The sequence below is a fragment of the Zingiber officinale genome, chromosome 7A (genome assembly GCF_018446385.1).
Source record: "Zingiber officinale cultivar Zhangliang chromosome 7A, Zo_v1.1, whole genome shotgun sequence".
NCBI lineage: Eukaryota > Viridiplantae > Streptophyta > Magnoliopsida > Zingiberales > Zingiberaceae > Zingiber > Zingiber officinale.
In genome coordinates, this window is record NC_055998.1 from 6748496 (window position 1) to 6760618 (window position 12123).

At 43.8% G+C, this 12123-nt stretch overlaps 1 protein-coding gene across 1 annotated transcript; it reads right to left on the bottom strand.

Moving 5' to 3' along the window:
• Positions 1-670: 670 nt before the first annotated feature.
• Positions 671-3132, bottom strand: LOC122000849 (phospho-2-dehydro-3-deoxyheptonate aldolase 2, chloroplastic-like). Its single transcript, XM_042555321.1, has 5 exons — positions 2535-3132; positions 2170-2447; positions 1789-2065; positions 1245-1490; positions 671-1102 (listed from the first exon to the last, which is right to left on the bottom strand). The coding sequence occupies exons 1-5, from the start codon at positions 3060-3062 to the stop codon at positions 818-820; spliced, it is 1614 nt and encodes a 537-aa protein (XP_042411255.1). The 5' UTR covers positions 3063-3132; the 3' UTR covers positions 671-817.
• Positions 3133-12123: the final 8991 nt, after the last annotated feature.

Here is a 12123-nt window from a genome sequence, read left to right on the forward strand (position 1 = left end):
AAACATTAACATTGACAATCAATGATTCTCATTCTCATTCCCTACTCCTATTCCCTTAAACCAAACACCTCCTAAAAATCTAGCTTCCAATTTTTAAACCCAACTTCTTACTCTCTTTCTTCATTTTTGATAGGGCCCAAAAAAAAAAGAAAAAAACCAAATACCCTCCCCATGTTGGAGATGCCCTTAGTAAGGTGGAGATTGATGGGAAAATATTAACGGATTCAACTTATGTTTTAATAAGTTCAAACTTCACTTAAAATTATAAATTTTATTTTGAGATTTATTATTTTATCGAATAAATATTATGAAATAAATTATCACTTAAAATTAGAAATGACGTCCATTTTTTTAATCTATAAAATCTAAAATGATTTTTAATGCGTCAGTTTTATAACTAAAATTACTTATCACATATTAGGTGCCTTAACTTACTTGCCATCACATTGATTTCTAAAGCCTCAATACTTGCTAATTTGAAGTAGAAGCTGTATTAGGTGCCTTTCGTCCGAACAATTATACATTGGTGCGAAACAAGTGTTAGGCCAAGCCATGTACTAGCTAGGTCCGGCTGCGCCAGCATGGTGCGTCAATTATCTCGATATTTATTTTCGTTCAAAGGGCAAAGCATTTTTTATTAGGCACTCAACATGAAAAATATAATAAATCGTGGCCTAAAACACGAAGATTTTGAATTTCCATCAGGCACTCAACATGCAACTTTACCCGCTTATTCGTATGACGATGAGGAACAATTACTTCAGCATCCCAAGTAGAGCATACCGTGCAGCATTGAAGGACAAACTGTCCCTCACAATCACAGATTAGGCCGGGAGTCCAACTGCTTGAATGGATTGTGGGACTTAGATGCAATCCTCCTCTCCCTCAATCGCTCAGCGATAATGAATGCCAGCTCGAGAGATTGGGAAGCATTGAGCCGGGGGTCACAATGGGTGTGGTAGCGCAAAGACAGGTCGTCGAAAGTGACAGTCCGCGATCCACCAATGCACTCTGTCACGTTTTGCCCAGTCATCTCCAGGTGCACCCCTCCAGGGTGGCTTCCTTCTTGCTCATGGACATCAAAAAATGCTTTGACTTCAGCCTACCAAGTTGGTAAGAACTCTTTTGTTAGCATTTGATGGAAGTATCTAAACTTTGACGAAGAAAATAACGGAAGGCAGCTAAAAGAAACTTCAGACTAGCTAGCCGTTGAAAATGATCTTCTTTCCTATATGTGAATATACCAGAATTGAGTCAAAAGGTCGAGTCTTGAGACCACAAGGGGCCTTGATGGTGTTCCCGTGCATGGGATCACTGACCCAGGTTACAATCTGTCCAGCTCTCCGAACGGCCTTAATTAGATGAGGGAGCTTTACTCTCAAGTTGTCTGCCCCCATCCTTGTTATAATGGTTATCCTCCCAGGCTTGTTCTGGGGATTGAGAATCTCAATCAGCTTCACGAGTTCGTTAGGATCCATCTTATCACTTACCTGCAACAATTGAGTGATTCAGTTTTCGAGTCAAATCAGGAAATTCTGTTATTGTAAGATGAAATTTTAAAAGAATTGGCAGTGAACCAGAGCCTTTTGGTTTTAGCTTTGAAAATGCATGCTCCTAAAAATTATCAGTTTCAAAACATCTAAGAAACTGGTTTATGATCCCATCAGCTGTCAGGAATCCAATCTTTCAAATGAAAAAAAAGAGTTAAATTATTCAAGGTTTCATCCAACTCATTGGTATAGAAAAAAAAAAACCATTCCATCATATACTAGATAAGACTATTCTCACCTTGATACCGAGAGGATTGGCGACGCCGCGGAGAAATTCAACATGGGCACCATCAAGTTGACGGGTTCTCTCTCCCACCCAGAGGAAGTGGGCGGAGCAATCATAGAAGAGACCGGTGGTGGAATCCTTGCGAGTGAGGGCATGCTCGTAGGGAAGGAGAAGGCACTCGTGGGAGGTCCAAAACTCAGTTGTCGTCATGGACGGATGCTCGACGGTGAGTCCTGCTGCAGCCATGAACCCCAAAGCCTCGTCCACGCGGTGGGCCAATTCTTGATACCTGGAAAAAGAACAAACACCATGACTGCTTAATTATGTTCCCCGTGGACTTTGCAACCCAAAATAAGGCGCATCCATGCGGCAAGATATTTGATGATCTCCTACTTGTCTCCTAGCTCACTGTGCTCAATGAAGTCGAGGTTCCACCGGGTAACGCGTTGCATTGCAGCATAGCCACCGGCGGCAAACCCCCGGAGAAGGTTGAGCGTCGCCGCAGACTGGCTGTAGGCCCGGATCATCCTCTGAGGGTCAGGAAATCTCGACTTCTCGTTGAACGAATCACCGTTGATGTTGTCCCCTCTGTAGCTTGGAAGCTTGACGCCGTTCCTCTCTTCGAAAGGATCCGACCTAGGCTTCGCGAACTGCCCAGCCATCCTTCCGACCTACAAAACCAAAGCAAACAATCCTAAGCTCGGAACGGCCATACAGACTCCAGATCGGAAGAAATCTGAATGCTCGATTTTCATTACCTTGACGACAGGCATCTGACCTCCGAACATGAGAACGACGCCCATCTGAAGGAGAATCCGGAAGGTGTCCCTGATGTTAATGCCGTTGAACTCTTTGAAACTCTCAGCGCAATCGCCCCCTACTAAGAGGAACGCCTTGCCGAAAGCAGCATCCGTGAGCCGCTCTTCCAGGTGGCGGGCCTCTCCAGCAAACACGATCGGCGGGAACTCCTCGATCGTCTTGAGCACCGCCTCCAGCTCCATTTTGTCCGGGTACTCCGGCAGTTGGAGAGCATTCTTAGCCTTCCAGCTATCCACCGACCATTTTCCCTTCTTCGCGTCCGCTACTGCCGTCGGCTCCTTGCCTTTGACTGGATTCTTGGCCGTTGTTCCCGCGGCGTAGACGGCGGAGACCGGGCGAATCAAGGCTTTCTTCCGAGCGGCACGGAGGAACGGCGAGATGAAAGCAAGGGAGTAGGAGACGTCCGCAGAGCAAGGGAGGGGTTGGTGGTAGCGGGGGAGGAGGGCGGTGCCATTGGCGAGCGCCATTACTCGAAAAGTTGGCCCACCCTTTTCGATAAGAGAAGCGTTAGCCTTACAGAAACCCTCGATGCGGAGGGATGAGGCAAAGCCTTTAATTTACAGGGAGGCAAAGAGAAAGTAGTACATCATTTCCATAATAATAATAATAATAATAATACCATTTTTACTAATTTAAAGTAACGCATTCAGCAGCTAAAAAGACAGTTTAATAATATCCCTATTGAGATACATTAAGCCTCTTTAATTAATAAATATATTTTACTACATCGAATGGAATTTTTTTTAATGCTATCTTGCCTATCCAAATCTATTTTTATTTATACATACCTTTTTAAATTAGTTAACTAATGTAAGAAATATGATTTCTTCAATGTACATATACATATTGAGTTTTTTTATAGAGTTTAATATTGACAAGTATTGGTTCGTTGCCTTCCGCCGTCCTGAAATACTGGATGGGTAGTTGAGGCACGCGCGGATCACATGATCATCTACCAGCGTTAGTGTAGTGAGTTGTTATTTTTAGAGTGGCGTTTGGTTAGGATTACTTTTGATAATTTTAATTATCCATTTAAAGTTATCAATAAAAATTATATTTAATTTAGGTAATCGATGATTTTTGAGTAATGTTTTATGTCCAATACGTCAACAAAAGGACATGCAACCAGGAATCAGAAAACTAAGTTTTTTCTTGATTCCGGGGTTATCGAATTTTTTTATCCAAAATATGCTCAGATAAGAGAAAAATATAGTAAAAAAAGTAAAATGTAAAGAAAAAAAAATGAAAAATATAAAAAATAAAATAAACTAAAACGTAATTTTTTTTAAAAAAAATAAAAAATCATTAAAAAATAATTAAAAATAAAAAATGATTAAAAAACTTTAAAAAATAGAAAAACTTTTAAAAATACAAAAAACATAAAAAAAAAATAAAAATTTGAAAAAACGTAAAAAAATGTTAAAAAAATAATAATAATAAAAATGTTAAAAAAACATTAAAAAATTTTAAAAATAGAAAAATGTAAAAAATCCTAAAAAATTAAAAACCCCTAAAAACTAAAAAACTTTTGAAAAAATTAAAAATTAAAAATTAAAAATTAAAAAACAATAAAAAAACAAAATAAAAAATAAAAAAATATATATAAATAAAAAAGTGAAAATATAGTAAAATATAATAAGGTTTAAATAATAATAATAATAATAATAATAATAATAATAATAATAATAATATTATTATTATTATTATTATTATTATTATTATGTATAGTTGATTTTGTAACTAAGGACAATCTAGTAAAATATTAAATTAAGTTATTCATTGTAACCTTCAAACAAATATATTTTTATTATATTATCTATATTGAACCAAACAACATTTGATTATATTTTATTCTTCATAATTTTAATTAAATAATCATATAATTAAAATTATATATGATAATTTAAATCAAAACTATCTTTAGTCTTTACTCCCCGTTTAATAACTTTGCTTTCCGTCACTCGTGGCATATGGCCCACGATTGTGACGGATGCCGATCCAACATTGTAGCCCGAGTCTAATTACTTCTGCTCGGCCAAATCTGTGCAGCTGTCTCGGCCCAGTAGATTTTTTTTTCTAATTTATTTTCTGAATAAATTTAAAATACAATATATATACATATTTAGAAATCAATTTTTAAAATATTCGTCCTTAAAGTTGAGTCTAGTCTTTTTGGCATTCAACGTATAAGATAACAAAAACGACTTTTTATTCAGACAAGAAAAGGTGGAATTTTTTTAAACATGTAAATTTCCTGTGGCATCGCAGAAAGATGGATATTATACGGCAATTGGCAAGGAACCGTCCACAATACATGAGTATTCAATACGAAGTAACTTTTATGTAAAATCCTTAAATTTTCGAATTTTCTACTATACCTTACCTTTTGGGAGCGTGTAAAATAAGAGGTCATGGTTTGTACTTTTACGAATAAGAAAATGGTCCCTTTATGTATATTGGTAGGGATTAATATACTTCACTTATTTTATAAGTGGGATCTATCAATTCCCACTAATATCTTAAAAAAAAAAATCATCCTCAAATCTTAAAATAAGTGGGGAGATCGTCTAGGCCGCATTTATGAATCAAAGGAAGGTTACTTTACATATATTAGTAGGGATTTGTTAGTATAATTTTGTATTAACAGTGTAATTCAGGTTTTGATAAATAACAAGTAAAATAAGTTAGATTTATTATGATCTAACCGTTTAATTAAGTGTGCAGGAAATCTAATTAGGTCAACGGATCGACCGGATAGCTAGTATGAAATCCAACTAAATCAACGAGCCGACCGGATAGCTAGTACGAAATCTAGCTAGGTCGACGGGTCGACCAAATAGATGATACAAAGTCCAGATAGGTCTATGGGCTAATCGTGTAAAATACTGAAAAAGGACGAATAACCATAAGAAAATTTTTCGGAGCTCGTATGACTTTAGTTACAGGGATAAATATTGGGGCCTAGAAAAGTTTGTTTAGGCTATCCCGTTTTAACGAGGAAATGTTTATTTTTTTTAATTCCTTTTCTTTCTTTTTCTTTTTCTTTATTTCCTTTTCTCCCCCGCGTGCCCGAGCAGTCCCCGACGACGTTCCCCCGCGCTATCTCACGCCCGATCTGCCCTAACCGCTCCTCGTCGGTTTCCTTTCTCCCTCGCGTACAAAGTCCCTTGGCCAAGGAAGCCCCGAGCCTTCTCTTCCTCCTCTCATCTGCGTCGGCTCATCCCCTTCCTCCTCTCTAAACAACGCCGATCTCTCTCGCGTCGCCCTCGGTCACCACAGCCGACGCCGCTAAGATCTCTGACGCCACTGACCGCCGGGTGTCACTCCGATTAGTGCTACCATCTTCACCAGTCAATTGGTGATGCCGACACCACAGCACACCTATGTTGCCACCGTACCCTAGATCGGCTTCTGCGCATCACTGCCGACCACCGCGGACCCACGACGGGTCGTTGGAGCCTGAGGCTGTGCCCTATCATCGATCTCTTCTTGCGATCGGTCCAGCCCCAATCTTACGCACAGCTCGATCTGGTCAGCATCGCCGGTTCCTCTTCGCGTGTCTAGGTTCACCGAGATTGGAGGAGTGTCAAAGCATACTGACCGAGTTCTTCCCTTCGGGCACTCATCTACTTCCAGGACCAATGCTAGGCCTCACATCCAAAAATTTACGAGAAGATTTCAGTCTGAGCCTCCCGGACAATTTGGTGTCGTCTCGCTGTCAAGGATCGATAAAGGTAGGTTGATTTAGTATTTGATGGTGGAGATCTTGATTCAACGTCAGATTAGGATGGTATGTGCTAACTGTTTCAGATTCCAGCAGCGTCTCCTTTTCGGCTAGCAACTTAGGGTTATCTGGTTTTCTGAACAGTAGCCTTACTCAGCTGCGACCACCGTCTTATGGCTGTGGACTTCTCCGATCGAGAGCCCTATTAGCTACCACAGATTTGGTGAGTATGTAGGATGAATAGGTTAAACAATTATGGTTTCCTAACCCTAATTGAGATTTCGTTTAGTTATGTAAATTGTAGTAGGTTGATAAATAGGGGGTTAATCAATAGTCGTATTCGATTATGATTATCCTAAATAGGTTTGAGGATTTGATTTAGCTAATTAATTTATATGTAATTAGCTAAATCTGTATATCATGTATTACATGACTTTGATTCGAGACGGTGTCTCGACGAGAGATCTATTTCGGATACGATCCTCTATTTGGAGGCGGGTACTTTGACTTATCTTTTTAGATATATCATTTTGATATGCATAGTAGTTTTTAACAAATAGTAATAATTATGTTTCTTATCTGCATCGGTTTGTCACTACCGAATACCTATTACATGCTTACTTTTACTTACTTGTTATGTACTCCATGTTAGTACCCACCTGGTTTTATATGCTTATAGAGGTAGTGACATATCCATGTTTTATTATGTTCAGAACCTAAGTTTTTATATCTTATCTGACCTGTGTACCTAGACCATTGATTTGGTCCATTTGCCCTATGGTACACATTATGTAGAGATGGATAAGTTCCGGATATTTCCATGTTTAGTGACATGCACCATCTCGCATGATTGCATGTTGTGCGATAGTCGGCTCCATTATTGTTGAGCACATCGCAAGTTACATGGATCTGCACACACAACCACTCATGGGTTAATGGTTCATATCAGGCAGGGTGTGTTGCAGTAGGTTGCTTTGTCAAGGGCTCCGTTGGTCCACTCATGGGTAGTGTGACGTAGAGTTATAGCAGGATAGGGATCCCTCTCTGGACTTGCTCAGGGAGATGAGAGCATTGAGCTCCCCCACTTATGGTTTGAGGTAATGAGAATAGGTGTACTCCGACAGCATCCCGTCCACTCGGTCACTCATCAGGTGCAGTGATGACAGAGTGCACGGTTGTCACAGCCCTACCCACTCAGTCTCACCATCGTGTGTGAGACGGCTGACTGGCAGTAGGGGTGACCAGGACATGTCATTGGTATCATACGCATTGATGCATTTATTGCTTATGTTTGATGCACTTATATGTTGCATATTTGGTAGATGCATATGTTTAACATGCATACAAGATTTCTATATCTCTCGGTCTATTATCCATACACCAGGTCCTGGTTAGTACAGTTTTTCTCCTATATATTTCAGTTTGCATTTATCATTCCTATATCAAGAGACTGTACGCATAATTATTGCTATTGGTTATTTTCTTACTATACATGTCAGTAGCTACCCGCTGAGGAGTTGACTCACCCCGTTGTTATTACTATTTTCAGGTTGAGGTCATCCGGAGAGTTCGAATCGCTAGTCCCCCTGTAGATCGCAAGGATATTTATTTGGTCTTTTGGTTTTTCTTATTATACTATCTAAACTGTGTTTTAGACTTGTTCTGAATTTTGGCACTTGGATCTAGTATGATCCTTAATTACCATTGGGTTTTATTTGGATATGTTCTGCTACATGCCTGCCTAGACGGCAAAAGAGGTGAGTTGATTTTTTTTTCGTCGTTGTGATTTGTGTTTTATGGGTGTAGTTGAGTAGGAATATAATTTGAGTTTTATAGGTGTAGTTGAGTAGGAATATTGAGATGATTTTCGTATCGTTGTTTTAGTTTGGTTTGTTTACTATCATACTACGTGGTTGTTGCTTATTATTTATACATATGTTCCGGTCGTGTTGGCCGAGGTATCTAGATTGTTGTAGGAAGTTTCATATTGTCACATGTACAGGGGAGATGCTGCCGAAATTTCTTCTGGCAGGGACTACTTGGGGTGTGACAATATTTTTTTTATCAGAGCCAGGTTTCGGATGCTTGGTTTTCGGAATTTGGTTTTGCGTGTTAATATGATACCAATATTGATCCAGTCCGAACCAGAAGTCAACAGACGCTGGGCACGTGGCGCTCTCCGACTCGCTGATGTAGATCTCCGCTGATGTAGATCTCCAACTGGTGGCGCGATGCTCCGGCTAACCTGCACAGAAGTCGGGCCGGGAAGGGGGTTCCCGACGGCGACCCTCCGACGCTCAAGTCAGGTAAATTACGATGAACAAAGTGGCTCCCAAAGTCTCAGAATACCTTCCAAAGAATCCCCCTCCAGCGAAGTCTGAGGCTCTTTATATAGAGCTATGAAGGGTTTGGGCACGTGTACCGAGGTGCATACGTGTCCTCTGTCCTTTCCTAGGTATGCGGCTGTCAGAAAGCTTACCTGACCCATATCGCTACAGTCAAAGCATGCCCTTGATGGGACAGCAGAATCCCCTGTCACAAGATTTGGAGCATGGCACACACGTGAAACCTACCGGTTGTCAGAGAAAGGAGTCCCCTGTCCTTTTCCCTTGCTCCAAACTTGTCGTCCGGGCGGACAGCTCCCTCAACATCCGGCCGGACATCCGCAGTGGTTTACTTGTGCTTTGTGGAGACTAATAAACAGGGGTGCTTTATGACTTTGGTCGGTCAAAAGGTCAGCTCGGCCCATGACCTTTTGAATTGAGCGTCGGAACCCCGATTTGACAGGGTGCCTTCAAACCATAAGTGCGAGCCGGCCGGTAGTCCGGTCGGACCGGCCGGCTACGGTCGTCCGTCCGGTCAGACCATACTCTCCCCCGGATGGGCGGCTGCTCCGGTGACTTCCCCTTGGCGTTGACTTTGCAGGGGGGCCCGCTCTTACTACCGGATCACTTGCCTCCCCTTCAAGTCTAGTCGAAGGAGGCGAATAGTCCGACTGACTGGACTGTGAGTCTAGCCGAACGGCTCCTCCATGCTAATACTCTCCGCCCGGTCAGCCGCAGAGATATCCTTGAATGAATCAATGATGGCCTTCAGCGGATCACTTCGCGTTCTGCGCCAATCTTCGACAACAAGGTTGATCATACCTTCATTAAATGCTCCGAATGATTGACTGCCACGTGGAGCAATGCCATCAGAGTACGGAGGTGGTGGCATGATATTTTGATGTGATCGAAGCAATTCGAAATAAACGGCTAGATGCATGCTTTGATTCCAGTGACCTGGATCCGACGGTGGAGGCCGCCCGGCCCTCACCCTATAAATTCTTCGTTTCCTTCTCATCTTCACTCGCCTCCGTTACCTCTACTGTTGCCCTCTGCGCTTTGGAGCTCCGGCGATCTTGTTTCTGCCCTCTGACGCTCTTCGGCGCCTTTCCTCGATCCCTCTCCCCTCAGTAAGGTTTTAGATCTTTCCTTCTTCCTTTCCGGTATCTAATTCGCATTTCTTCCCGTAGCTCCAGTCTTTGAAACTCCTGTTCTTCGTCTTTGAAACTTCTTTTTTGATTTCTTCTATCTGGATCATGGCCAGTTCTTCTCATCCCGAAGAACAATCCCTAGGCCCATGGTATACTACCATGCGGTCCCGTTTCGAACAACGGGATTTTGATATTTTGGCTGACAATTTCAAAATCCCCGAGGATTTCGAAGTTCGCCTAGCTGGTCCTGCCGCTCGGCCACACAGACCGCCGCGCGGCGGTTTCTGTGTCTTTCGCGACCAATTTACCGCCGGTCTGCGGTTCCCCGTGCATCCTTTTATAGTAGACGTTTGTAATTATTTTGGCGTGCCGCTCGGAAGTTTAGTACCAAATACCTTCCGTCTCCTCTGCGGTGTTGTCGTTTTGTTTAAGATTCACAACATTCCCCTCTGACCGGAGGTTTTCTTTTATTTCTATTACCCTAAGCAAGCCGAACCGGGCACCTTTATGTTCCAAGCTCGGCCCGGTCTGGTCTTCTTCAATAAACTACCCACTTCCAATAAACATTGGAAGGACTATTATTTCTACCTCCGCATGCCCAGTCAGCCAAACTTTCCGACCCAGTGGCAGGTCAGTCTACCTCCTACTCCCGAGTTGAAGAAATTCAAGACCCGGCCGGATTATCTTCACGCCGCAAATGTACTAGCCGGTCTGCGGCTTGACATCAACAAACTTCCTGAGTCCTATACGGACCCCACTTCCGACCGGCTTCGGTAAGAATTTTGCTTGGGCATTTGCTTTAATTGCTAACTGATTTCTTCTTCTTTTCATGCAGCTGACATCGTCATGGACTCGGTGATGGCCGGCGTTCTGAAGAGAAAGGCAGCGGCGCTGGAGGCCACGGCGGCCAAGGAAATGGAGGCGCGGGGTATTCAGCCGGTCGGTTCTCAAGAAGGAGAGAGCGGCACCCAGGCTGAATCGGCCGCTCAGGCCTCTCAACAGCAGGTGGCCAGCGGAGCTACCCCCTCCAGGGAACCAACGGCCCCCGAGGAAGGGTCCGTTCGGGAGGAGGAACAGCCACTGCAAAAGAGGCGCCGGGTGGAGACTCCGCTGCGCTCGGCTACCTCCGCGGTCCAACCCTCCGACCGGGCCGCCGTGACTGCTAAAGGCAAGGCGCCTGTGCCCGAGACCATTTCGTCCGACCGGACGCCTTCTGACTGGGACGAGCTGACTGCTCCGGTTGAGGCCACTCCGGTCGACACTCTCCCCCCTGCTCGCCGTTCAGTCCATCCGGTCGGGCGATCCCCGGTCACGGCCGCACAATACGGGTTACTCTTCATCTTCCAACTGAAGAGTTGCTGCTAGAAGCCGACCGGCCAACCGTGCCCGAGCACACCATTACTTTGAAAGGGCCCCTCGCCGAGATGTGGGCCGACGCTCGGGCGCGCGTAGCAATGATCCCCCTCCGGAACCACATGCAAGCGGCTACGGGGGTAAGTTTGTTGTTGTTGTTATTTTTTTTTATTTTTTTTTTTTGAAGTTTTGCCTGAATATTTCCGCTCGGCTTTTAACAACTGCGCCTTCTTGATTCCAGAGATGGGTGGAAGAGATAGCAGTTTCCAGCCGCCTGGCTATGGCGGACGAGGAGATAAGGCAACTGCAGGCGGCAGGCGGTCCGAGCGGCTCACAAGGCCCTTCCTACTCCGAGCTGCAAAAAGATCTGAAGAAAGCTCAAACTCTGCTGGCTGCTGAGTAGAAGAAAACAGCTGACCAAGCCCACGCCCTAGCCGAGTCCGAGCGACAAGTCAAGTCGCTTGACACAAAGATAACTCTGGCCACCACTCGGAAGAACACAGCCATCTCCGATCTGGAGAAGAAAAACGTGGAGGCTCAGGGCCTGGAGTTGAAGATAAAGGAGCTGACGGAGCAGCTCGACCGGGAGAAGGCAGGCCGCTCGGCCGATGCGGAGAAGATTGAACATCTGAATGAGGCCCTCACAAGCTCCCAGGCGACCTTCAAAGAATACCAGGATGCCGAGCCGAGCCGAGTTGCCGCTCTCCGACAAAGCCATATCCGATCGCCCGAGTTCTCGGAGAAAATTTGCGAGCGGATGTACTCAGCTTTCGACTTGGCCATTACGGCCACTATGACCTATCTGAAGTCGAAGGGCCTTCTTCCGGAGTCCACCAATATTCCATCCGGCGATCAGGTGGAGCTCCTGAGCAACATTCCGAGGGACCTCTACGACTACATCGAGTAATTCTTGTAATTTCGCCGCTCGGCTGAACATGCATCTTTTTGTACTTAGGCCACTCGGCCTAAGGTTTTA